General features: G+C 37.2%; 1 protein-coding gene across 3 annotated transcripts; it reads right to left on the bottom strand.

Moving 5' to 3' along the window:
- Window positions 1–330: 330 nt before the first annotated feature.
- LOC120298507 (cytochrome P450 2C5-like) lies at window positions 331–27,620 on the bottom strand. 3 transcript variants are annotated; one of them, XM_039322305.1, is made up of 10 exons: window positions 27,111–27,620; window positions 18,470–18,667; window positions 11,747–11,909; window positions 10,424–10,573; window positions 8,882–9,042; window positions 7,654–7,824; window positions 6,892–7,033; window positions 2,606–2,793; window positions 1,886–2,027; window positions 331–1,778 (listed from the first exon to the last, which is right to left on the bottom strand). In XM_039322305.1, exons 1-10 carry the CDS (start codon window positions 27,135–27,137, stop codon window positions 1,576–1,578), a joined length of 1,545 nt encoding a protein of 514 aa, XP_039178239.1. In that variant the 5' UTR covers window positions 27,138–27,620; the 3' UTR covers window positions 331–1,575. The 3 variants fall into 3 exon arrangements, with proteins under 3 accessions (XP_039178239.1, XP_039178240.1, XP_039178241.1); XM_039322306.1 differs by having other exon boundaries at window positions 11,795–11,909; XM_039322307.1 differs by lacking the exon at window positions 27,111–27,620 and adding an exon at window positions 18,968–19,355.

The raw sequence follows: 27,620 nt of genomic DNA, 5'->3' as shown, positions 1-27,620 counted from the left end.
CTGGAGTAGTACCTGCCATGACTTTCGCTGAAGATGATTGGCTACAACTGCAGGAAAGATCTACCTGCCTGGTGTCATGGGCAGCAGAACCTGCCCTCAGGCTGTTCTGCTAAACTCTGGTACTGTATTGTGGTGGCACCTCGCAACTCATACTGCTTCAATTCAGGCCAACTTGGGGAGGAGCTTTTGTCAAGCCAGAATTTTATGGAACCTAAATCTTTATTATTATTATTATTATTATTATTATTATTATTATTATTATTATTATTATTATTATTATTACTCTTCTTCTTCTTCTTCTTCTTCTTCTTCTTCTTCTTCTTCTTCTTCTTCTTCTTCTTCGTCTTCTCCTTCTCCTCCTCCTTCTTCTTCTTCCTATTATTATTGTTATTATTATTATTATTATTATTATTATCATTATTATTATTGTGGTAATTTAATGTTGTGTTGACTTTTGTTTTCTTATGCATATATTTGATAAGTAGTGTATATGAATGCAGTCACACCATAAAAGGGGCATAGCAATTGTGCATTCCAAGCTGCAACTAAGGTCTCAGCCAGATGGCCCACCAATTCCTAAATGAAAAACCCAACCTCCTCTGAACCCAACAAGATCCATCAGGAATCTTGGGTCGGTTGATCTAACAGGCCTTGCCTCCCCATGAAGTCAGGTGACACCAGCAAACCAGAAAGCATTCAGAGAATGATTTCATCATGGCAATGAACTAATAATGATGTTCTCCAAAACTAGGTATGTTGCTACTGCCACAAAACAAAAACTAATGTGTGGCCCCTGATATGCATTGGGTGTAGTGATTTGGGACAAGTCCATGGTTGCCATAAACTCCTGGACTACCTTATACTCAAGGCTACTAGAAGTGAAGTTGAAATCTCCAAGAACCAACAGCCTCAGGTCTCTATTGTCAGCACAACAACATATTCAGCTGCTCAAACAGGTATGATGCTGGTCAACAGATAATACACAAGCAGCAATCACAATTGTTCCTTACAGCCCAAATTTAACCAAGAGCCTCACATCCAGTTTGCACCACAGGTCTCCAAATCCTCAACAATTTGCAGATGATAATGGCCAGCGTTTCTTCCCCTCCCCTAAAGTTTGAGCTAAATTCCAAGATAACTGCCCACTCTAGAGCCATTCAGAACATAGTAAGGCCAGACAGATCTGTTGCCATACCCACAATCAAATTTTGGATGAAGAAAGATATATTGCAGACTTACTTGGCAATCAGCAGCAATAGCTGGAGTCCAGGATCTCACAGGCATTATTTATTTATTGATATAAGTCACCCAATCTAATTTATAGGCCTTAAAAGGAGCAATTTATAGGATACAATATGTGCCAGGAAGGAAGCGGAGGGGGAAGATGAAAATGGAGGGGAGGGGAAAAGAAAGAAAAAAAATAAAAGAAGAGAAAGAGAGAGAGAGAGAGAGAGAGAGAAAAGAAAGAAAGAAAGAAAGAAAGAAAGAAAGAAAGAAAGAAAGAAAGAAAGAAAGAAAGAAAAGAAAGAAAGGAGTTGTCACTTATCATGATCTTGACTCCTTTCCTTGTCTTAATTATTGAACACAAGTGTCCACTGAACGATTAACAGCTCGTATAAGGAGGGATTGATTCTTATTTTGGAAGATCATAAACAGAGACATTATATCTACGTCTTTGGTGTCCCCATCCAGAGAGAAGGTGAAGTTCTGGAGCAAAGTGCTGAAGAACAGGAAGAGCTCCATCCTAGCCAGAGCCTCTCCTGGACAGGCCCTCTTCCCTGAAATTGCAAACAAGAAAACAAAGCTTATTCAAAGCTGATTAAAGAATAACATGGATCAGGCAAGCATATGAACTGGTAATACTATCTGTCCCAGAGGACTGTACCTGCTGAGAATGGCATGAAAGCATCTCTTTTCCTGAACTGGCCCTTTTCATTCAAAAAATGATCTGGGTTGAACTTCTCTGGAGTCTCCCAGTGGAGAAGATCACGGTGTACTGAGGAGAGGACTGGCACAACAGCCATGTACTAGAAGAAGGAGGTAAAGAAACAGATGACATTAATTGGTGCTACTTCATCCAGAGAATAAAGAGCCTCACTTGTGTCAAATAAAATAGGCCAGCAGGGAGCAATCTGCAAACATTCTGAAATGCAATGAAGGGAGAGAGATTTGGTTTAATTAATTAATTTATTAAATTTGTATCCAGAATGACTCTAGGCAATTCACAATGCCATAAATAATACATATTAATTCATACTTATTCAAACTGCCTTGAATATGAAGGATCTTTGACTATATAACAGTGAGTGTTTTTGGTAAAAAACAAAAAGGTGGTGGAACTCACACAGGTCATACAACCTGCCTTGCCTACCCTGCAAGGTTTACCTTTGTAGTTGAAAAAAACCCTTCAGTTTTTAGTGTATCTAAAAGACTGGGATTTTATTCAAGGTAAGTTAATAATATTAATGTTACCATGCACAAATCCGTTGAAAAAGGGTGCTGGAAATCCATTCTAGTGTGTTCTATGACCAAAAAAGCCCTCATAACAATCATCTATTTTTTTTCCTCTGCAGAATATCTTTATCAGTAATTATTATTGCCACACCTTGGGAATGTTGTAACCATGGAACTTTACATCACAAGTTGTTGCCCGTGGAAGGTTTTCAAGGCTCTCAGTCCCATAACGTTGAACCTCATGGACCACAGCATTTGTGAAAGGCATCTTCAAGCGGTCTTCCATGCTTGGAGTGCGATTTGTACCCACTACCTCATCAATCTCTTGTTGCACCTTAGCTGTGAGAAAAATATATTGAGATGAAATTAACAATCTTTTACTGTATTGTACTGAGCACCCTCAGTCAGCTACCACTTGAATAGAAACATGGTTTTCCAAAGCACGTTCAGAGAAGACACTTCCAGTCAGGAAAATGGCTCTTCCTCAAAGTCATTTCTCAGTGGAGACCATTTCAATTTTTCTAGTGCAAGACTATGTTACGGTTGAAATTATGAAAGCTGGTGATCACAGTTTACACAAGATACTAGCAAAGCTGTACTTGAGTTAGTAATAGTAATAGTAGTAAAGTTGGAAGGGACCTTGGAGGTCATCTTGTCCAACCCCCTGCTCAGGCAGGAAACCCTAAACCATTTCGGACAAATGGCTGTCCAGTCTCTTCTTAAAAACTTCCAGTGTTGGAGCATTTACTGCATCTGGAGGCAGGCTGTTCCACTGATTAATTGTTCTCAGTTCTCCTTAGTACTAGGTTGCTTCTCTCCTTGATTAGTTTCCACCCGTTGCTTCTTGTCCTGCCTTCAGGTGCTTTGGAAAATAGTTTAATTCCCTCTTCTTTATGGCAGCCCCTGAGATATTGGAATACTGCTATCATGTCCCCCCTTGTCCTTCTCTTCGTTAAACTAGACATACCCAATTCTAGCAACCGTTCCTTATATGTTTTAGCCTCCAGTCCCCTAATCATCTTTGTTGCTCTTCTCTGTACTCTTTCTAGAGTCTCAACATCTTTTTTACATCGTGGTGACCAAAACTGGATGCAGTATTCCAAGTGTGGCCTTACCAAGGCATTGAAGAGTGGTATTAATACTTCACGTGATCTTGATTCTATCCCTCTGTTAATGCAGCCTAGCACTGTGTTGGCCTTTTTGGCAGCTGCAGCACACTGCTGGCTCATATTTAAGTGATTGTCTACTAGGACTCCGAGGTCCCTCTCACAGTTACTACTATTGAGCATGGTGCCACCTATGCTGTACTTGTGCATTTGGTTTTTCTTGCCTAAATGTAGAACCTTGCTTTTTTCACCATTGAATTTCATTTTGTTAGTTAGTGCCCAGTGTTCAAGTCTGTCCAGATCCTTCTGTATCTTAAGCCTGTCTTCTGGAATGTTGGCTATTCCTGCCAGCTTGGTGTGATGAGTTCCCCATCTATCCCTTCATCCAAATCGTTGATGAAGATGTTGAAGAGCACTGGGCCCAGAGCAGAGCCCTGGGGCACCCCACTACACACTTCCCTCCATATAGATGCAGTTCCATTGAGGACCACTCGCTGAGTACGGCCGGTCAGCCAGCTACGGATCCATCTGGTGGTGATTCTGTCTACCCCACATTTTTCTATCTTGTCAAGTAGTAGGTTGTGATCTACTTTATCAAATGCCTTACTGAAGTCCAAGTAAATTATGTCCACAGCATTCCTCTGATCCACTAATTTTGTCACTTGGTCAAAGAATGCAATAAGATTTGTCTGGCATGATCTATTTTTGACAAACCCATGTTGGCTTTTAGTAATGACTTTGTTTGCCTCTAGGTGTTCGTTGATTCGTTGTTTGATTATCTTTTCCAGGATCTTCCCAGGTATTGAGGTCAGGCTGATAGGTCTGTAATTTCCTGGATTCATTTTTTTTCCTTTTTTGAGGATGGGAACTACATCAGCTCTTTTCCAGTCCTCTGGTAGTTCCCCCGTGTTCCAGGATCTTTGAAAAATATAGTTCAGTGGTTCCGATATCACATCTGCCAGGTCCTTGAGAACTCTGGGCTGCAATTCATCTGGCCTTGAGTTGCCTCAGAAAAGAAAAAATAACCGATGAATGGAAAAATGCTGAAGTGCTTCTTATACACAGGAAAAGGGCCAATATGATTTAAAGAACTATTGCCCAATAAGCCTCCTTTCACACATTGACAAGGTTTTCACCAAGATAATAGCAAAAAGAATATTAAGAACATTAAATGATGCACAGCCAAAGGAGCATGCAGGGTTCAGAAGTGGTTACAGCACAATAGATCACATCCAGGTTGTTCATCAAGTCATTGAAAGGTACAACAAATACACCATGCCTCTTTGCATGGCTTTCATTGACTACAATTTCATTGACTACAACTCAGAATTCCAGCAAGCAATAATTAGGGCATTGCTCAACCAAGGCAACAATAAATATACTACAATCAATATATGAAAAACAATGGTAACAATTTGCCTTAATGATCTTAAAGTGGAAATCAACATAGAACAAGGTGTACGACAAGACAATACAATATCCCTATTCTTTTCTCAGTCTGCCTTTAAGAAGTATTTTGCAAACTAGACTGGGCAAAAAATGGAATAAAAATCACTGGTGCTTATTTAAATCACTTAAGATTTGCAAATGATATTGTTCTCTTTTCCCAAGATCCAGAAGAGCTACAAATAGACATATGAGAGCTGCACAAAGCAGGAGAACCATTTGGCTTAAAAATAAACCTGAAAAAGAGCCAGGTTATGTTTAATAAATTCATCAAAGAAAGAAAAGAAGTATATGTGAAGAAGAATTAGATATAGTAGACCACTGCATATACCTTGGCCAATGGATGTCAGTGGAAGGTGATACAATAAAGGAAATTGATCGACATGTTAAATGTGGTTGGTAGGCATTCAGCAAGCTAAGTATAATTTTTAAGAACAACTTCCCCCTATGCCTGAAGAGAAAAGTTTTTGATCAGTGTATACTATCTGCTCTAACATATGCCAGTGAATCATGAACACTAACCTCACAATTGATACAAAAGCTCCAAGTGGCACAAAGAGCCATAGAAAGATACATGCTCGGCATTACAAGACAAGATAGAAAGACCTGCATGTGGATTAGAGTACAAACGAAAGTATATGATATCATCAAGAAGAGTAAAAGAACTGAAATGGAAATAGGCCAGTCACATAGCAAGAAGAACTGATGGCAGGAGGACCAAGGCAGTCATAGAATGAATCCCACTCGATAAAAAGTGTCCACGAAAGAGACCTAAAACAAGATGGATCGACAGCATCAGCAAGTTTTGTGGGCCCAATTGGCAGGACTGTATGGGTCCTTGACTGTAATAAACTTGAACTTGAACTTCATCACGCAATGGATAGAGAATGGTAAAAATGATGATGAGAATGAATATTATGTGCCAGCAGAGTACAAACAATTTATTCCCTCAAAAACCTCAAGGTTCATTTCCAAAGAAAGAATGCTTCAGGATACAGCTGCCAATCAATTTTGCGGGGGTATTGTGGATTAAGATTTATAATATTGTCACTGCTTATAGCAGTATGGTTCAAATGTTAAGGATGATATCTTGAGTTAAAAGGATGTGGGTTTATATTGATACAAAAATGATTCTTAAGAAAAGCTATACCATATTAAATTAATCATTCATACTAGGACTCCTTAAAGCAAGTACTCAATTAATTAATTGATCTGCCTTAAGGCTGTATGAAGGAAAAGACTGCTGTTGTTAAAGCGTTCAATCACATCTTGCCTCTTCATGATTTAATGCAGTGGTCCCCAACCTCTCTGGCTCCATGGACCGACAGCAGTAGTGGCGGCAGGAGGGAGGGTTTGGTTTTGCATGTGCAACTTAACTCCCATGCATGCTCAAATGAAGCCTCAAGCACTCGCCTCCTGCTTGCATGGCCTGATTCCCAACAATTCTGGTCCAAGGACTCAGGATTGGGGACCCTTGATCAGGTGGATATTATTCTACTAGAACTGTCTTTGTGTAATCTCAAGATTTCATGGAAGCCCAGTTGTTCCAAGGGCATGTTAGTTAAACTGGGAAATAAACAAAACACAGCAAAACATTCTGTAAGAAGATCTTGGCAAACACTTCCCAAAACCTGCCAGGAAAACTGCAGAAATGCAGCTGCAATGAGTTTACTTTATTCAACAGCATCCTTACTTTATTTTTTCCAGGATTATTAGTGGAAGCCTTAAAGCAGGAGTCTTCAAACCTGGCCCTTTTATGATTTGTGGACTTCAGCTCCCAGAATTCCTCAGCTAGAGTGCTTGGCTGAGGAATTCTGGGAGTTGAAGTCCACAAGCCCTGCCCTAAAGAGTTGACACCTTTATATATTTGTGGTTATTTCTGTACCTTGAATATGTGGCAATTTAGCCATTGCTAGGAGGCTGCGTAGCAAAGTTTGGCTTGTGGTTATTGTCCCAGCAGTAAAGAGAGCAAGCACAGTAATCACAAGATCATCAAGAGTGTAGATTCCCTCAGATGAGTTCTGCTCCTGAAAAGAAAATAGAAAGGGAAACAGAAGGATGAAAATGGGGTTGATTTAAAGTAATTTATGAAACTCTTCATACTGTTTCTCTCAGTTAAAGGAAACTTAACTAACTAACTTTAGAATATATAGGAGAATTTTTCAATTGTAAAGCATTTATGCAATCACCATTTGATGCAGAGAGGAAACAATTTGCCTGTCTGACCTATCTATCAAATATTTACCACAAGAAATTACGAGAATTAAAGGTTGTTATTTAGAGCTGGACAAAAACAACTCTTAAGCTGCTATGGTGGGAAAACTGAATTAGATCTGAGCATAGAAGCTTGAATGTTATATCTGAGAGACTAATTCTAATAGAAATTGCTCCTGCAAGATGAATTATTATCTTTATATCACCTATTAAGAGTGTAGAAGAGGTGTAAATTAGCATGTAAAGCAAATGTCTATACTTACTCATTTTTAATTATGTCGGGCATAGGAGTACATGTTAATAAATGGCAAATTAAAGTAATAAAAAGGGGGATAAATATTTTCATATTCTTTCATACAAGATGAACTAGTTTCATCTTAGATACATATTGGAGATATTTAGACAGTTATGCAGAGATGGTATCTATGCCTACCTTCTCCATTCTATGAAGGAAGCAATCAATATAGTCACGCGGGTTCTGGGGATCCAATGTCTTCTTGTGCAATTCCACTTTCTCACGGATATAATCATAGACTTTTTCTGTCTCAGACTCGATATGTCGTCCAAAAAAGTATTCCATTGTTTTTGGAAAAGTATTGTACACCTGTTGCAGAGTTGACATTAAACAGTATATGTTTTTAGACCATAATGGTGAAGGCTTAATGCCCCAAATATTCAGAGATTAGCTTTTAGTCTGATATTGTTAATTATCAAACCTCAGCTAGGTGCCAAGACCAAGGAGACAAGTTCCACAAGAATTTCAGTAAGCTATCTTTAATTTTAGTGTTGAGCAAATACAGTGTCTTAGGAACGACTGCATGGTAGGAATTTTTATTTATAATAAGTTGATTAAAAAGGAATCTCTTTGACAAGCCTTTTCCCCAGATCTTTCCTCACCTAGGCTGAGTTCCCTGCAGGATATATTCTGTCAAGCCTCACCCCAGCTATCCCATGAAGGGATAATGATGAAAATGATGACAGTTCTTGAAGCAGGGAGGAAAGAGGGACATAAGAATAGGGGAAATGTCTAAAAACGCCATGAGAAGAAGAGAGGCGCCTGTGCATAATTTGATATGATGATTATCAAATTATATATAGTTAAATATGTAGCATTGTACTTTTAAAAACTATTATAATAATATACCTTTCAGTTTGATCACAATATTGATATTCCTCTTATATCACAAACCTAATAGTTCGGTGGATAATGCTATTGTCATTTCTTAGAACAACATGGAAATAAGTTTGAGAATTAAAGTTAAATTTTCAGTCAAGGGATGAAAAAATTAAGTGAAACATTACAATTAGGAGGAATCAGCCCCTCCAGTGAAATTCCATGTTTGGCTCTCCCTGACTAATTAAGAAATGGGCAAGTCCTAGAAATAAGCAGGTCAGGGCCCACAGCAGTTATGAGAGAATGAAATGATCCTGTGGGAAATAAGCCCAGCCAGGAAAGAAGATTTGCTGAGAACCAATTTATATTTTGATGGCTCAGTCTTGCTGGACGTCTGGATTTGACTTCTCCTGCTTATCTACAGTATCTTATCTCTACATCTACAGTAATCTCCACATCCCTTATTTGGATATTCGAACACACAAAGAGGCCCACTAGTAAAAATGAGTGTTTATAGCAGGAAGAGCATCAGAGAGGAAAAACATACCAGTCCTAGGAAACTAGTCAGAAATCTTATTTGATACTCCACAATCTGCTGGTTCTCTATGAAGGTTTGATCTTTGTAATCAAATCGATTGCCAAAGACAACTGCACAGATCACATTAGAAACAGCACTTGCCAAATTTCTTCTTGGGTCAAAAGGCTGCCCTGCAACAAAGGCCACAGACATTTATGGGACGGATCAAAGAATGGGAAACTTCCCTTCCACAATTCTCACCACAGAACTGCAACAAAAAAAGTGTGTTTGGGTCAAAGAAGTTATTCAAAGATTTTATTGGTATTTTTTAAATAAATAATATTAAATAGAAGAACCTAGATGTAATTAAATGAAAACATAAACCTTATAACCACTAGAGGTTTTTTTCAAAACCTTCTTGCTGTCTTCTGTCAAGAATTGTTTTCTCACTTTCTCTGCCCTTTTCTGCTTATAGTGGGTTTTTCCCTCCCTGTTCCTTCCCTTAGAAGTTTCTATTTCCAGTTTTCACTCTCCTGACTGTCTCTCCCTCCACCTTCTAATTTCTTCTTTCTTTTTAAAATATAATCCTATTATTTCATTTCTTTCCCCTTCTGATTCCAGAGATTTGTGCATTCATGATTATATTCAAAAGAGGCACAAATCTTTAGAGGAATACTATTTATGACTATATGTTTTCCTTTCTAGTTTTGGATTACCTATGTCATTCATCCATAACTTCTTTTTCTGGCTCTTGAATTTGCCTGATATATAATCATGTTCAAATAAATTGTTTAAACAGTTTTTTTGGCTTCTTTTCCCAGTTTTAACTGAGCACTCTATTCCCTCAGCACTGTCTCCTTCTAATCTATCCAGCTCTTTTTTTAAATAATAATAATAATAATAATAATAATAATAATAATAATAATAATATTCCATTCACACTTTTTTTTCTATTTATTTTTTTAAATCTCCTTCCAGAAAAGACTTGTCCATGGAACATGATTTTCCAAGATGCTACATCTCCTGGAAAAAAAATAAATTTATATCTGTCAAGCACCAGGCAAATCAGGCGATCCAGGCAGTTGAAATGGGTATAAAGATTTATTGTAACCTTAAGCTCTCTACAAGAATCTGAACTAATAATGGCCAAAGGAAATTAGCGGGAAATAAGAGTAGAAGGATTCAAGATAGGCTCAATGTAGATCTCTTGTGGGCATGAAGGGACTCATGACTGATGATTTGTTTGATCCCTCCCTTGGGATCACCCTGGTCATTTCCTACAATAGCCTTAATTCAAATCCACGCCACCTCACAGATCTCCGTCACTCATGCAGTTGATTCTTATCCATATTTTCCTTACCTCATTTATTTTACACACATATATATACCTATCTAAGTTTTTCTTTATTTTGTGCACTTAAGCACAGATGATTTGAGTTTCAGTTTAGAATCTAGTTTTCCTGTAACTTCACATAAAACAACAAACCCTTTCCAGTTTCATATTTTAAAAGATAATAGTCTTCCTGATATGATTCTTCTGTGGGAGAACAGCTCTCAGTTTCTTTAGAAGACCTTTTGTGACAGCCATTTCCTCCACCAGACAAAGGGCTTCCTCCTGCACCCTCTCAAACATTCTTTTCTTCCCCATCCCAAAATCTCGCAAGGTGGACAGTGTGAACCGTCGCAGCTCCCTCCATTTCTTCTCATCATTTGTAGATATTCCTGAAACAAAAGACACCAAAAGGATCATGATGTTGGTCAATTCTCAGCTTTTGTGGAAGAGCATGTTTCGATATAATATTTCAGGCACTTTTCTTTTTCAAATCTTTGTTTCAATCATAGGTGAAAGAGGCTACTACACTGCAATAAATTATGCATCAGAGAAATGTCCTTCCTCACATTTAAAGTAAACAAGGCTTGATGTTTGAAATACCAATGAAGCAAACTTCACAGTTGCCATCTTTCCATTCTTGACTGCTGTCATAAGTGTGTTATAGATAGAAAGAAATCCCTACACTAGACATGGAACTCTATACTGAGATGCCGTTTTCAGTAAGCAGAAGAAAATTGGAGTCGTTTTGAGTTGTGGATTTTATTTTATTATTATTATTTGCTGTAGAGGCTTTATTGACAAAAATAAATCACTTCCAATTATGTATGTACTAGCTTGCTTGATTGTGTGCTAACAAGTTACTCTCAACTCTTAGCTACCTTTAGATTTCCTCCAACACAATCTATCCCTAACCTAATTCTTCAGGACTTGTAAGGGTACATTTGTCATCATTTTAACTGAGTTCATTGACGTTGCAGATGGCCCTCCTCTTCCCTTTATTTTTCTCACCATTATACCCTCCTCTAGGGAGCGAGACCTTTGAACCATACTGTATGTCTGAAGAATGATAATTTCAGTCTGGTCATTTATGCATTCAGTGGAAACTCTGAGCTGATTTGCTCAATGAACTATTTGTTTCTTATTCTTGGATGTCCACAATATTCTCAGAGATTTTGTCCAACATCAAAACCATATTCTTTCAATATTCTTTCTCTCCTGTTTATTCAAAGTCCAAATTGTCAAAGTATCCTCTTTGAAGAACATTTTGTCTGCCTTCCCAAAGGACCATTTTAAAGGGGAGATTACTTTTTTTTTTGAATGTAAGGAACAACCAGAACAGATTTCAGAAGTGATCAGTGGAAGCGAAAGGATGAAAAAAAGGTGTTCCTCCCTCTTCAAAAAACATGACCAGATTAACCTCTTTACAAGTGAAACTTGTAAACTTTCATTTCAAGTGAAACTTTCATAACTATCAATAATATTAAGAGCATTAAAATAATTTAAAATTACTTATAGAAAATTAAAAAGAGCAATAACGAATAAGGAAATAAAAGAGAATCAACCTTTATTTTGGTTTATTCGTCTGTGAAAGTGCGTATGAGATCGCCCACCAAATTCTTCTGCTTGATTTATCAAAGCATCTTTTACCACCTCATATCCACAAAGAGCAACCATTGGTTTTGATCCAATCCAGATAGTAAATATAGGTCCATACTTTTCTGTAAGCTAAAGGTAAAATTAGATGAAAACCCAGTTAATTAAACGATAAAGCATTTTTTGGTGAAATTATTCTAAAGCATACTTGAAATAATTTTTAAATTCATAACAGAGAAATCATGTTGAATCTAACCTTTAATAATTCTTAGTATCTACAGGATAAATCAATTTGATTGGATAAATTGCATGTACTGTATCTCCTAGCTGGAGAGATGATGGGAATGAGATAATCACAATTTTGACTGTGTAATACATTTCTGCAAGTAATCTGGTACCGCAAAATATATGATAGCAAGTTTTGCTTGTAACCACATATTTTAATGAACTTTGTAACCTCCATTGTGTGTTTATCAGACTGTAATTAGGTGACTTTAAATTAAATTCCTACTGAAGATGCACAAGAGCCCCTAATAAAATTGGACTCTTATAAAAGAAAATCAAACTCCTTAAACCAGGGAAATGTGCGGACTTCCGGTGGCTGTGTTGGTGTTGATAGCAGCTGTTTTACAGCTGCCTCTCCTGGGAGATCGTAAAAGCCGGTTAAACAGCGATGACCAGCTGTTTTATGGCTTGAAACCTTCTTCCCGGGTGAAGGGAAGAAGTTGAGCTTTCTCCTGGATAGGAGTTGAACCTCACCAACCTCCCAGGGATTTTTTCTCAGGAGGTGAAGTGTGAGTGATCCTCCATAGTCCGGGTGTGCTCCGTTTCCTGGGATGCCTTTGTTCTCTGAGAACGAAGCCAGACGCCGCCCCCACCGCTGCTCTGCTAATGAAAACTGTAAGTGACTTTTAAAGCAGACAGAGCTCTCAGGAGAACAATGACTGGATTTTACTTTTAAATTAACTCCGGGGAAAATTAACATCTTCTCCTGTTATTATCTGAACAAATTGCTGGAGCAAAAAATATGGCGGAGGAATATTGTTTCTTTGTTACTCTTCTTGTTTGAATACTTTCATTTTCTATTTTTTATTGATTGAGCTTTATCAACGTAATGGACTTGATTTGTTTAAGAGAATTCTTTCTTTTTAAGGAGTAAACTTTTTTTTTTACTGTTCTTGCTCTTTTTACTTTTATTAGTTTTCAATTCTTTTTTTAAAAAAGGATTGTTAAAATGGCCTCAAAACGTCCTGGACCTGCTTCTCTTCCTAAAGTTGCAACTCTTCTTTAGCAACTCAGACTGTACAACAACAATCCAGACCTAAACTTTCTCCACCCTCACCACCACCGCAGTCAATAACACTTAAAGATTTGCAAGATGCTTTGGAAAACATTTACGAGAAAACTATGAGAAAACTATACAAAAGACAGCAGAACTTATTGAGAAAAAAAATGATCAGATGAGAGTAGATATTATTTCTGCACTGAAGGGGCTTGCTGGACTTGTAGAAAAAATTGATGACAGGGTGGATGAAGTGGTGGGGAAGGTTGAAATACTACAAGACAGAGTTGATAAGATAGAAGATAATACAGACAATATTCAGGATGAGATTTTAATGTCACAATATAGAGAAATGGAGTTTGCTTTGAGAATAAGGGGTTTGAAGGAGAATCTTCAGGAAAATCTGAAGGAAGAAATTGCAATTGAATTGTCTTCTATTTTGGAATGCGAACCTGAAGCAATGCTGAGAGATATAGAAAAGATTTTTAGAGTTAATTCATGGGTCGCAAAACAGAGGAAGCTACCAAGAGATGTGGTGATTTACTTTGCTAGAAGATCTTTGCGGAATGAAATTATTCAGGCTTTTTATAAGCATAGATTTCAGATAGCAACTCAAGATGTGATAATCTTAAAAGAAATACCTTCAAAAATCCTTAGGAGAAGGAGAGATTTTGCTTTTTTGGCGGATGAACTTAAGAAACAACAAATTCAATTCAGATGGGATATTCCTGTGGGGATAGTGGTGACTTATTTGGGTGTACGTTATCGCCTTAATACAATTTCTAAAGCAAAAGATTTTTATATGACTGTGTTAAAAGCAGAGTCACCACCATCTCCAAGATCAAAAAAAGATGAGAGCAAGGCAGAAACACAATCTGATGTAGGCTTAAAGCCATGCCCAGGAGAAGAGTTATTGGTTGAATCTATTCAATTAATTGATGACCCAAAACAACAGAGAATTACACATGCTGCTTATAAACATAGAGAAAGAGAACAACAACAGCAACAGCAACAACAACAAAAGGTGGATGATGGATTACACTTTACTTTGGAGCCAGTGGGAGGAGCAAGGCCAAAGAAGTCATCGACTGCAAGTCTAGAGGTTTTGTTCCAAAGGCTTCAACCTGCCAAGAATGGCAAATCTTCTAACCTGGAATGTTAATGGGCTAAACACTCCACAAAAAAGAAAGAAAGTTTTTTACTATTTGAAACAACATAAAAATGATATTATTTGTTTGCAAGAGACTCATATTATTTCTAAAGATCAAAAATACTTGTTTAACCCTCGGCTTGGGGTACATTTTATAGCTCCTGCACTGCAGAAAAAAGGAGGTGTAGTTATATATGTAAGAAAAGAGCTTTCATCAAAATTAATTGACTTGGACTTACAAGGCAGATATGTTATTATTGATCTTTTAATAAATGATAATAGAACTCTTCTTGTTGGATTATATGCTCCCAATCAACAACAAAAACATTTTTACAAGATGATTCATCAGAAACTAATTTCTTTGGATTATAAATCGGTTATTATGATGGGAGATTGGAATGGTGTTTTGGATCCAAGCAAAGATAAGAAGCTAGACTTCCGAAAACTTTTTTTGATTTAAAGGAAGATTTGGAACTCAGAGATATTTGGAGAGAATGTAACCCTCAGGAAAAAGATTTCACCTTTTTTTCAGACAGGCATCAATCTTATTCTAGAATTGATTTTTTTCTCGTTACTAATGACTTTTCTTTCAGAGTGAAGAATACTAAGATATTCTCTAGAATTTTTTCAGATCATAGTCCTGTATGGTTGCAAATTTCTATGGATAAAGGGTCCAGAAGGTCTTGGAGGTTAAATGAGAATTTATTTAGATATGAAGAGAATATACAGAAATGTAGAGATTATTTAAAAGAATTTTTCTCTTGGAATATGAATAAGGGCACCTCGATGCCAATGGTTTGGGATTCCAGTAAAGCATACATGCAAGGGATTTTGATCTCTATGAATAATGCTCATAGACGTAAACAAACTGAGAAGCGTAAAGAGTTAGAAGATGAGATTAAATGTAAGGAAAAGATTTTATTATTAAATCTAATGGATAATAATTTGAAAGCTTCTATAACTCTGCTTAAGGAACAATTTAATATGTTAATAGCGGATCAGATGGCAACTAATTTGAGGTACATGAAGTATAATACATTTTGTAATGCAAATAAACCTGGTAGATGGTTGGTTTATCAATTACGTAAGAAGCAGAAATCAAGGATTATAAACAAAATATGTTATACAGGCAAAGAGGTGTATCAACAAAATTTGATTAAAAAGGCTTTTTTAGATTTTTATTCTAAGTTGTATACTAGTGAAGCTATACAAATCTCAGATGTAGAAAATTATTTACAACAAGCCAATTTTCCCAGACTTACGACTGATCAGCATGATGGAATTAATGCTGCAATTACTGCTGAAGAGATTACCTCTGCAATTAAACAATTAAAGGTTGGTAAGATGCCAGGTACTGATGGATTAACTGCAATTTATTACAAGATGCTATTGGAAGAAATGATAGAACCATTGAAGGAACTTTTTAATGACATTTTGCTGGGAGCAGAGTTACCTCCATCCTGGAAAAGGGCCTTCATATCATTGATTCCAAAGGATGATCAGGACTTGTCCCAGCCTAGAAATTATAGGCCTATATCTTTGTTAAATACGGACTATAAGATTTTTGCAAAGATTTTGGCAAATAGATTAATGCAGATTCTGAAACAATTGATCCATACTGATCAATCGGGATTTATAACGGGAAGATATATGAAAAATAATGTAAGACAATTGGTTAATATAATAGAATATTTGGATAAGAATAATCAAATTCCTGCTGCCTTAAAATTTATAGATGCGGAGAAAGCTTTTGATCAATTAGATTGGAAATTTTTATTGAAAGTGGTAGAGGAAATGAATTTTGGAGATAAATTTTTGTGTGCTCTTAAAGCTGTATATCAGCAACAATCAGCACAAATTATAATTAATGGGGGATTAACAGAGCAATTTAAAATAGAAAAAGATACTGGGCAAGGTTGTCCTTTATCCCCTTTGTTATTTGTATTAACTATGGAAATCTTACTTATTAAAATTCGAGAATCCTCTAGATTAAAAGGAATAAAAATAAATAAGATTGATTATAGGTTGAAAGCTTTTGCTGATGATTTGGTGGTGACATTATCTTATCCCATAGATTCAGTTAATGAATTGGTTGAAATTTTAGCGCAGTACGGACAGGTCTCTGGTTTTAAGGTGAATAAGAATAAAACTAAAATTTTACTTAAAAATGTGTCTATGAAGGGAAAAGATACTATAGCTGAAGAAACAGGTTATGATGTAGTTAATAAGGTTAAGTATTTAGGAGTATATATCACAACATCTAATGGGAAATTGTATAAGAATAATTATGAACAATTGTGGATAAAGGTACAAAAAGACCTAAATAACTGGCAAAAACTACAATTATCTTTGTTGGGGAGAATTTCAGTAGTAAAGATGAATGTTCTACCAAAGTTTCTTTTTTTATTTCAGATGTTATCCATTTTGAAAAAGGATGCAAATTTGGAAGAGTGGCAGAAGGGTATCAATAAATTTATATGGGGTGGCAAGAAACCAAGGGTTAAGTTTAAGATTTTACAGATGCTAGAGAAAGGGGTGGACTTAAAGCACCTAATCTGAAATTATATTATGATGCGGCCATTATAACTTTAGTAAGTGATTGGCTTAATTTAACAAACAAAAATATTTTGGTTCTTGAAGGCTGGGATTTATTATTTGGTTGGCACGCATATTTAGTTTTTGAGAAAGTAGATTGGGTGTTTAAGTCACATATTTTAAGAAATGCCATACTCCGTGTCTGGAGGAAGTATTATTATAAATTGAACTATAAAATACCCATTTGGGGGATTCCTGGACAGGCAATTCAAGGGGTTTCTAAGGGGGTGAATTTTGACAATATTTCCTATAAAGAATTGCTCATTTGGTCAGGTACAGATTGGCAATTAAAGTCTTTTGATTTGTTAAGGCAAGAAAATATTTTACGATCATGGTTTCAATATTTACAAATAATGGAGAGATGGAGGGTAGATAAGAAGGTGGGAATTACTTTAACAGATGAGAACTTGGTAATTCAGATTAAAGATCAGAAATTTGCTCATATTAAAAGAATTTATAATGAGTTGATAAAATTGGATTCAGAAACAGAATTAGTAAAAGATTGTATGATCAAATGGGCCCAGAATATACAAGAACCAATCTTAATGGATTCTTGGGAGATAATCTGGGTTAGAAATGTTAAATTTACTCAAGCACAAAACTTGAGGGAAAACTTTTACAAAATGTTTTATAAATGGCATTTGGATCCTAAAAAGTTATCTTGTATGTATCCGAATTTGCAACCCAAATGTTGGAGATGTGGTTCCTTGGACGCAACTTATTTTTATGTTTGGTGGACTTGCAAAAATATTAAAGCTTTTTGGATTATGATTTGGTGGAACATTCAAAAGGTTTTTAAAAAGAAAATTAAATTTACTCCCCAATTATTTCTTTTGGGAATTTTTGTGGATTTTGATGTTAAAGAAACTATTTTAATGCTGAATTTAATAACAGCAGCAAGACTATTGGTGGGTCAGTATTGGAAAAAAGATTCTCTGCCTTCTTTGGAAGAATGGGTGTTCAAGGTTTCTAACTTAGCAGAAATGGCTAAAATTTCTGCTTACTTAAAGGACCATTCACAAAAGAGATATGTTTCTGTATGGAGAAGATGGATAGAATATATTCAGAAGAAATATGGAACAACAAAGTTTTATTTATTTTATGAATAATGGATTTTTATTAAATTATGAATTCAAGTTTGCAGAGAGTTAAGGGTTATTAGGACTCCATTTATTGTATAAGTAGTAAATTTAAGCTGACTATGTTTAGTTTTCTTTTTTTTCTTCTTCTTCTTCTTTTTTTCGTAACCCTGTATTGAGCTCTGGGAAGTCGGGGGGGAGGGGGGAGGGGAGAGTATGGGTAGTATTTTCAATAGTTCAGATTTTGGTGATAATGGATTGCTCGGGCATTTTCCCTCAGACTGCATCCGATTGAGAAGAAGAAGAGAGGGATAAGTAAGTAGAAAGATGGAGGAGAGAGGGAGGGGAGAAGAGGAGGAGGTAGAAGGAAGGGGGGAGTGAAGAGATGAGAGGGGGATGCGGTCTGGAGGGGAAATGGGTGAGCAATGTCGGAATTTGTGTTCTATTTTAACTTCTTATGTATCTGAATTTTTTTTTCTTATGATTGTAATGAAAATAAAATAATAAAAATTGAAAAAAAACTAGGGAAATGTGCATATAACTTTCAAAATAATCACCTGAAAAAGCAAAGAAGTACAATAGGTACCTTTTTATAGGATTTTTTTAGCTGAAAGAAGTTCCCCAGAATAGGCCATGGAGTAGGTCCAGGGGGTAGCTGCCCTTTTTTCTTGTACATTTGGAAAGATGAGAAAAGGGTGAAAAGTATACAGAGAAGAAGCAGAACTCCTGCCCATGTCAGCTCCATCCTCTCCTCAGTTGTTTTCCTCTTCAAAAATCCAAAAAGCTGTTTAAAGGAGACAAGGTTGAAAGAAGGAGACCAATTGAATCCCCAATCACATCTAAATTCTTCACTTCCTCTAACCTTTATATACCTCCTTGTTTACATTCAGCTCAAATTATTCTTTCACCTCTATTAGTATAGGAGAGTTACTTATCAACATTTTTATCTTTGGACTGTGGACAACTTTGGCTAAATCCTTAAATAAACAACTCATTTTAAGCACTCTCTCTTATTTGCTAACTATACAATAACTTGTGAAAGAGTAATTAATTAACTTTTGCTACTGAACCCTGTGAAACTTACGTTTTTCTTTTTCTTTCACTGAGTTGTCACAGCCCTGAATTCAATATTATGATCATAAGTAAGTACAATGTTGTCATGACCTTTAACTGGGCAAAATGGTGCATCATGGGGCAATATTTTTTGTGAATGAAGGTGAATATACATGTCCTGGGATAACGTCACCTGTAGTCACATTCAATGTTTGGATGAGCCCGTATTGTAATTGTTATGTCCTGGGCCTGCTGAGTGACTCAGCAGGTGTAGGAAGCTGCAGAGACGCCCGGGCAGACCACGTGAATGCCTGGGACCATACAGGCTGTCTCCAGCCTATTGCGCATGCGCAAGGTGGGAGAAATATGTTGCATTGATTGGTTAACACTGTCCCTGAAAAGGGTTATAAAAGGAATCTGTGCCATTTTGTTTTGGTTCTGTTGGTGATTAAATAAAGAGAAGACTGTTGTTACTCCTGCCTCGTCTCAATGCCTTTATGATTGAAACAGAACAGTAATGACAGCCAAAAAGACTTTGTTACCTGTAATTGATCTGGCCACAGTGGCACATACCTTGATTCAAGGTTGACTTAGCCTTCCATCCTTCCGAGGTCGGTAAAATGAGGACCCAATCAATCAATCTGTTTATTACCACCATAAGGCCAGACATAATCAAAATATAACAACAGTGACAATTTTACTTCCATATTTATAGAATATAAAACCATCAAACAATCAATGTAATATAATCCGAAATTCTAAAAATAAAACATCATATTAAATTTTTTCAGACCTTGATAATGGTGCGACGTATTGTGCAAATAGTGGCACAAAATTGGCCAACCTGAATTGATATTTTCGGATCCTTATCCAAAAGTAGCAACTTTAGATAAAATTCATAGCCCCTACCTGGAAACTTCTTCAATATTGGATATATAAGAATCTATTTATATAAAGAACAATGAAGCAGCATATGGCTTAGGGTTTCTATAGAGTCATCACCACATGGACACAACTGAAGGTGCATAGGAATGCCCTTAAACCATCCAAAAAGGACTGCCGAGAGCAACACATCCAGCCCTGGCTAAGGTAAAAGCTTTACGAAATTTCAAAATTGTAATGGAAAATAGATAAGAAGCTGGGGAAAAACCTTCTGGAAGCAAGTGACAAATATTGGAATGTGCCACCTTACTTAAGTTTGTTTGGAGATCAATATCCCAGATACATTGATTCAAGGCAGTTCTAGCATTATCAAATCCTAATGAACACAGACTTTCCATAGAGAAGCCCAGCGATTTAATTTTATCTAGTGCTTTTTTTCCCCACGACGATTTAAAATGACCAATAAATACTAACGGGGCTAACCCTACAGCCATCAAAATTAACTTTAGCCAAAAGGTAATAAGAAAGAACCATGCTCTAGCTTCCAATGAAACTAAACCTATTTCCACCTGTAGGATGGCATTTTTAACACTTTTAGGTACCATCAGTATGGCTCTAATAAACTTATGTTGAATAATTTCAATAGCATTAAGCTTTGCAAATGAACATATTTGCGAGCCATAGAGGAGCTGAGGGAATGCATTAGCTTGGAAAACCTTACAAGCTGCCGGGATGTAGTAAGCTCCTTTAGAACAGCGGTTCTCAACCTGTGGGTTGTGACCCCACTTGGGGTCAAACGACCATTTCACGGGGGTCGCCAAACAACACAGTCCGCCATTTTTCCCCCTTTTCCTTAGCTGTGCTACTCCCTTTTATTCTATTGGCTTTGGAAAGCCAATAGAATAGACTCTCTTGAATAGAGTCTAATTCTATTGGCTTTCAAAAGCCAATAGGAATTGTCCAGGCTGTCTCTGCCCTGCTGAGCCCACCAAAAGTTCCATTCTGCAAACGGTGCTGCAAGTTGTCTGCAGCAAAGGCGAGCTGTCTGGAAGTTTCCACCTCTCCCTGCTGAGCAACTACTAAAAATGTAAGTAAAAGAGGGCCAAGGGTGGGAGGTGCGTGGGGCCCGGCGGGTGTCTTACCTCCCTTGGGCTGGGCCAGCTAGTGGCCCAGCCGGTGGTCTCCCTGCGCCGTTGCTGCCCCTTGCCAGCTATGCCTCGGCCAGTGCAGGGGGCGGCACCATGCATGCGCGGCACTCCCAGGCAGGGAAAGTCCTCGACTTACGACCGGTTGGGTAGTCCTCGACTTACGACTGGTTGGGGGTCACGGCATTAAAAAGGTTGAGAACCACTGCTTTAGAATGATAAAATTTTATGATAGCTGATGAGGTGCACTGTGCAACACTTGCCAGATAAAGAAAATGAGTATGCCAGGATAGGGAGTCATGGAATTGCACTCCAAGATATTTATAGGTACTCACCTGTTCAATTGGAGTCCCATCAGTTTGTTATTTATGGATCTTATGATGGTAAGAGGCAAATAGTAAAACATTAGTTTTTTTCAAAATTTATTAATATTTTGTATTCTATGCAAAATAAAGCTAGTGCCCTAAGTGCTTTTCTCATTCCCACCTGAGAAGTGGACAAAATAACTATATCATCGGCATACAATAGTGCTGGAATTACACAATCAGCCAAGATAGGTGGATGATGGGCTGGAGCAGCAAGCACTTTCATTCTTGGATTTAGGTACAATTTTAAAAATTGGGGAGCTAATATGCAACCTTGCCTTACACCTCTGTAAGTTGGGACTGCTTTAGATGAATGTCCCCAGGGGGAACATCTGATTTTTAGAGAGGTATTTGAATAGAGTGACTGAATGAGAACCAACAGCCTTTTATCAATCGTGGAATGTCTTAGACTACACCACAATCTCTCCCTTGGTATTAGATCAAAAGCTGACTTAAAATCAACAAAAGTTGCATAAAGAGAACCATGAGAGGGAGTAGAATATTTTTCAGCCAAAGGTGCAAAATTAGACAATGATCCAGTGTTGAACGTTCCTCCCTATTACAATGGCCTGATTCCAATCAGGTGGAAAATGTCCTATGTTATTAATATGAGTGAATAGGATGGCTAAAACTGGTTCCCACCAGTCTTTATTTTCCCTTATTAATTCTGGGGGGATAAAATCCCCTCCGGATGCGTTACGTGATTTCAACTGGGCAATATGGATACTGGAGGCCAATCCGGGAAGTCATTACAGGGGGGATCACTTCTGAAATTACAGCAGGAATCCACTTAAAGATGTTTTTAAAATGATCCTCCCATTTGTCAGCAGATATTTGTGAAATAGGGCCAAAACTTCTATTTGTAAAAGACTGATTTATTAAATGCTAGAACAAAGTAGAATTTTAGAGCTTTGCTGCTGAAATTAGATTACTCCAATTTTCTTTTATAGCCTGTTGTTTCTTTATCTTTAAGAGATCTTTATAATTTTTTTGTGGTCTTGAGTAATTTAGAAGCATTCACCAAATTTTCCTGGCGAAAGGAAATTATTGCATTTAAGAGAGCTTTTTTTTTTGCTTTAATGCAATCACTATCATACCAAGATTTAGATCTTTTATGCACATGCACAAATAAGCTGTTGTAAATCTTGTCGGGGGGGGGGGGGGGTTGGAGATTAGTGGTAATTGATTGATACAATGAAAATGCTTGTTCATATGAATCAGATGACCAAATCTGAACATGCATATGAAGCAGGGGCTCTGAGGTCAACATTTCAGCCATAGTTTTGGCCAGTTCTTGAGACCATTTAATTTTTACTTGCCCCTTTATTGTAATATCGATGGGCAATGTGCCACTTCTAATAATTCAAAATTTGTCTTAGCCTTAAATGGAAAGTGGTCACTATCAAGGCGCGTTCCAATATAAAAGTAAACTATATGCTGTACAAAGTTCCGAGAGATCATAATATAATCCAGTATACTGGCTCCCTTAGGACCCCAGAATGTGAACTCTCTGTTTAAATCACCTCTAACAGAGCCATTAAATAAGACCAAATCTAAACTATCCACAAATTGATCCAGACGAAATCCTGCACTATTACATTTTTGATCTTTAGATTGTCTGGCTGCTATGAGGCCTACATTAATTTTAGGGGGCACTGGCCACTTAAAATATGTTTGTAGGGAAGCATCAGATTTGCCAATGCATGCGTTAAAATCGCCAGCTATTATTATAATTGAGTTTGGGTAATGCCATGATAGCAAATTTACATAGGGATCAAACTGATCCCACAGTTTGTTTATTTCTCTATGCCCACGAAATGGAAGGAAATATGCATTAACCAATAATACAGTGCAAGATTTGAATCTAAGTAAAAGGGCTAATGCCATATTTGAGCAAGACTCTAGCATAGATACTGAAACACTGAGTTTAACAGATACCATAGACCTGATGGTCTGTCCTTTTTTATGCATTCAGAGTAAAGGGAATATAACCAAAATTGTGTCATTCTCGTTTGTTGATTAGGGCTAGTTTCCAGAGGTCTGGTACGTGGGAGGTGTTGTCACATTTATTCATGTTGTGGGGCTGTTTTTCTATTTTGATGGCTTCCATAATTATTCTCTTGTTGTGGTGTTCAGTTTTGGAGATTAGTTTCATGTCCTGTAGCTTTAAGGTGCTGGAAGAGGGAGGAAGTTTTTTCTTCTTTTCTGGCTGCATTCTTGTGTTCTGTGAAGCATGCATTTATTCTCCTATTAGTTTGTCCAATGTATGTGGCTGGGCAGATTTTGCATGGTATTTCATAGACTCCTTGGTTTTCTAGCTGGATTATGTCTTTGGGGTTTCTTAAGATCTTGGCTATTTTTTGGTTGGTGCCGAAGGCTGTCTTGATATTGTGTTTGTGGAGAATTTTGCTGATTTTATCTGTGGTGCCTTTGATGTAGGTGAGGAGGGCGGGAGAAAACCCGAATAACCAAAGACCTACATATATAGTAGGCAAAGAATCTTTCTTCCAATATTGTCCAACCAATAACCTTGCCACCGTAATAAGATTCAACATTAAAATAGTTTCTTTAACATCACAATCTACAATAATACCTAACAAGAATAATTGTGGTGAAAACTTTATCTTTCTATTAAAAATCTTCTGAGTGTTCCACCAAATCTTAATCCAAAAGGCTTTTATGTTTTTACACGTCCACCAAATGTGGTAATAAGTTGCATCCAAGCATCCACCTCTCCAACACTTAGACTGTAAATTAGGATACATAATATCCTAATTTACAGCAAAAATATCCTAAGTTTGCAAAGTTTTGATTTTTGAAGTATTCTAGAATGTTGTGATTTAATGTGTGTCTCCTGGAGACAAATTATATCCATTTTTAGCTTTTGTAGTCTATGAAATGTTTTACTCATGTTTGATTGGGAGTTAAGACCATTTATATTTATTGAAAGCATTCCAATTTCCTCCATAGTTTCAGTTGTGTCAAGATCTCAATTTTCTAGAAGAGCTTATCTGCCTCTGATCTTTAGGCCTCACATCTTCCTCTGATTGAAACTTTTTAGGCGCTTCTTTCTCTGTTTGTTTCAATGTTCCTGCAGTCGTTTCCTCTGGTTTGTTAGGTTCCACCTCACCTCTCTCCAAGATTATTAAAAAAGTCCTCTGTTGATCCTTCTGGGATCAACCATCTGAAGTTCAGTCCTTTACTGATCAATTTCCTCGTTAAGAATTGGTATTCTCTTCGAGCTTCTCTAATTCTTCTTGGGATCTTTTTGAGAACTACCAAATCTTTATCTTTGTATTTCAGAGGTTGGTCCCTCATAGTCTCAGGATCACATCCCATACTGCTCTTTTGCTGAATCTAATATGAACTTCCCTAGGCATTCTATTTCTTCTTGCCTAATTTGAATTCACTCTAAAGACTTGATCAACTTCTCTTTTGATTTGATCCCTTTCCATTCCGAGCAAGTCCGCCAATAACTCAGTCATCAATAGTAACAAGTTGTCATCACTCTCTTCTACCACATTTTGGAATCTTAGAAAGTATGATGCACGTTCAAACTCCATCCTTGCCATATTTTCTTCCAGCTCCACATTAGATTGCACCAATCTTTGATTTTCATCTTGCAGAGCCTCTAATTTCTGGTCTACTACTACTGACTTGTCTTCAATATTTTGCATTTGTTGACTTCCGGTGGCGATGGCGGCTTTCTTCAGCTGTCCGCCCTGGGATGTGTCAAAGCCAGCTGAGACAGCAAGCAACAGCTGTCTCGTGGCTTGGAAACTCTCTCCCCAGGCAAAGGGGAGGAGGTGAGCTTTCCTCAGATAGTGGTAGAGCTCCCTGAGGCCCCAAAGTTTTCTTTTTTGGTGGTCAGAGGGTGAGCTCCCATAGAGTCTGATTTTTCCAGGGCAAAGCTAGACGCTGCTTCCACATCTGCACTTAAAATGAACTTGTGAGTAAATTTTAAAGCAGAAAGAGCTGACCAGGAGAGACTAAAATGGGGATTATTTCGGACTTTAACTCTGGAAAAGAACTTATCTTCTCCTTCTTTTAAATAAGTGTGGTGAAAAATGGCGCTGAGATGTTGATTCATTGAGTGAAAGGACCGGAACTTCTACTTGGAACAATGTAACAGATTTTGCATTTGTATAAATTTCAAGAATCTTCTTTTTTTCTTTTAAGGGGGCTTTTGTCTTTTTCCCCCTTCTCCTTTTTTCTTTTTTTTTTTGGGGGGGGGTATTTGTTGATTTTATAAGATTTTAGCAGACTTTTTATAAGTGGTCTTAAAAATAAAATGGCTTCAAAGCGTCTTGGAGCTTCTGTTGCTTCTAAAGCCTCGATCTTCCTGGTAATGCAGACAGCTCAGCAAGCTAAGTCTAAGTTTCCACCATCTTCTCCATTGTCTCCAGCATCTATACTTAAAGATTTACAGGATGCCTTGGAAAAAAAGGCACGACAGGTTAAAGAAGAGATGGAGATTTTTATTGAAAATAAATTCATGAAATTGACAGAGGACATTTGCGTTTCAAAAGTTTGTTGGTCACATAGATCTTCTGGATGAGCGTATTGATGATGTTGTGGAAAATTTTGAAAAACTGGAAGATCGAATTGACAAAGTGGAAAATAATGTGGAAATAATACAGGATGAAGTTACTATGTTACAATACAAAAACATGGAATTTGCTTTAAGAATAAGGGGAATGAAGGAAAATATTCAAGAGGATTTGAGACAAGTGGTGGTAAAAGATATAGCTCTTATTTTGGGGACTGAGCGTGAAGAAATACTGAGAGAGACGGAAAAAGTTTTTAGGGTTAATTCTAGGGTTGCGAGACAAAGGAATTTGCCATGGTTATCTATTTTTCTAGGGCAGTGGTTCTCAACCTGTGGGTCGGGACCCCATTTGGGGTCGAACGACCATTTCACGGGGGTCGCCCAAAAACACAGTCTGCCATTTTTTTCCCCTTTTCCTTAGCTGTGCTACCCCCTTTTATTCTATTGGCTTTTGAAAACCAATAAGTGCAACATATTTTTCCCGCCTTGTGCATGTGCAATAGCCTGATGGGGCTCAAGGCTGAATCAATCTTTCATCCTTCCAAGGTCAATAAAATGAGGACGCAGATTGGTGGGGCAATATATAAATAATGCTCTACATTGTAAGCCACCCAGAGAGTGTTGTAAAGCACTATGGGCCGTATAAAAGCCTAAATGCTATTGCTATTGCTATGAAGCTGCTAGGCTGATTTTTACTGCCCTAAAAAGACAAATCAGGAGAGGTTTGCATAATTGTAGCCGTGCATGGAACTCCCATGTGGAAAACCTTGTCCCAGAAAGTAGGTTCCTATACTGTAATTGGACTATTTGAATTCACCTATATCCTAAGGCAGCAATGCTGGCTGTGGAATTCTGGGAGTTGAAGTCCGCATGCCTTAAAATTGTCAAGGTTGAGAAACACTGCCCTAAGGCAAGACTTGGACTGTCCCTTATTTGAGCTGCAAAGGCATTTAATACTTTCCCATTTGTTAATAATTTCCCAGAATGAGATTCTGCAAAGCTGGAAGGGTATATAAGAATGTTTATTTTTTTTTTCTTGTTTCAAATAGAGTCTAACTATCCATTGAGGCTCTGTTAAATATTGCTGAACCTTGTTTCCACCGTCCCTTTCACCCTTATTAGAGGCCATATTAAGGACAAAGTTTAAACCCAGTAAACATGCTTTCATGACCCAGTTAGGATTTTTAAAGGTAAAACACACAGGTAAAATGTAAAAAAAAAAAAATCACACGCCTTAAAGTTTTTCTCACTGGCCTGCATGGAGTCTACAATGCTGGAATGTTTTTTGTGCCAGGCAGATGATGGGATTACTGACAGAGCCTGAAATGCAAATTTGTCTTGGAGGCAGCACAGCGGATTAGGCAATAACAGCTGAGAAAGCAAAAATGTCCTTTTTCCTAGGGCTAAGAGAGAATGTCATCGGACTGGCTTTCATGGCTAAAGTAAGGCTTGAACCCCCATTCTTTTACTTTCTAATCTGGTGCCTTAATCTCTAAACCAAACTGGCCCTTTTATAAAAGCTTGCTTTTTCCTTGATTCCAAGGAAAAGGAAAACAGATTTAGTATACACATTTTAGCAATAACTTCTCACCCCTTGCAATACTAAGGATTCCAAATGCATTATTAATGATAAATCCAAGGCCTTTTTCTTTACAAAACAATATTTTCTTTCCTTTTTCTTTACAAAACAATATTTCACTATAATCCATTCAGATGTTTGTTGATCCTCATTACAAATTACTT

This window comes from Crotalus tigris, unplaced genomic scaffold (assembly GCF_016545835.1).
Source record: "Crotalus tigris isolate CLP2741 ecotype Arizona unplaced genomic scaffold, ASM1654583v1 scf7180000023925.83092, whole genome shotgun sequence".
Taxonomy (NCBI): domain Eukaryota; kingdom Metazoa; phylum Chordata; class Lepidosauria; order Squamata; family Viperidae; genus Crotalus; species Crotalus tigris.
Note: the sequence above shows the minus strand (reverse complement) of the source record. Positions and strands in the feature narration are given on the sequence as shown.

Coding starts and splice junctions, on each gene's coding strand:
- LOC120298507 (XM_039322305.1), bottom strand. CDS start 27,137: ATGCAGGCCAGTGAGAAAAACTTTAAG. Junction 10,574..11,746: donor ACGAATAAACCAAAATAAAG/GTTGATTCTCTT, acceptor CTTTTGTTTCAG/GAATATCTACAAATGATGAG. Junction 7,825..8,881: donor TGACTAGTTTCCTAGGACTG/GTATGTTTTTCC, acceptor ACTCTGCAACAG/GTGTACAATACTTTTCCAAA.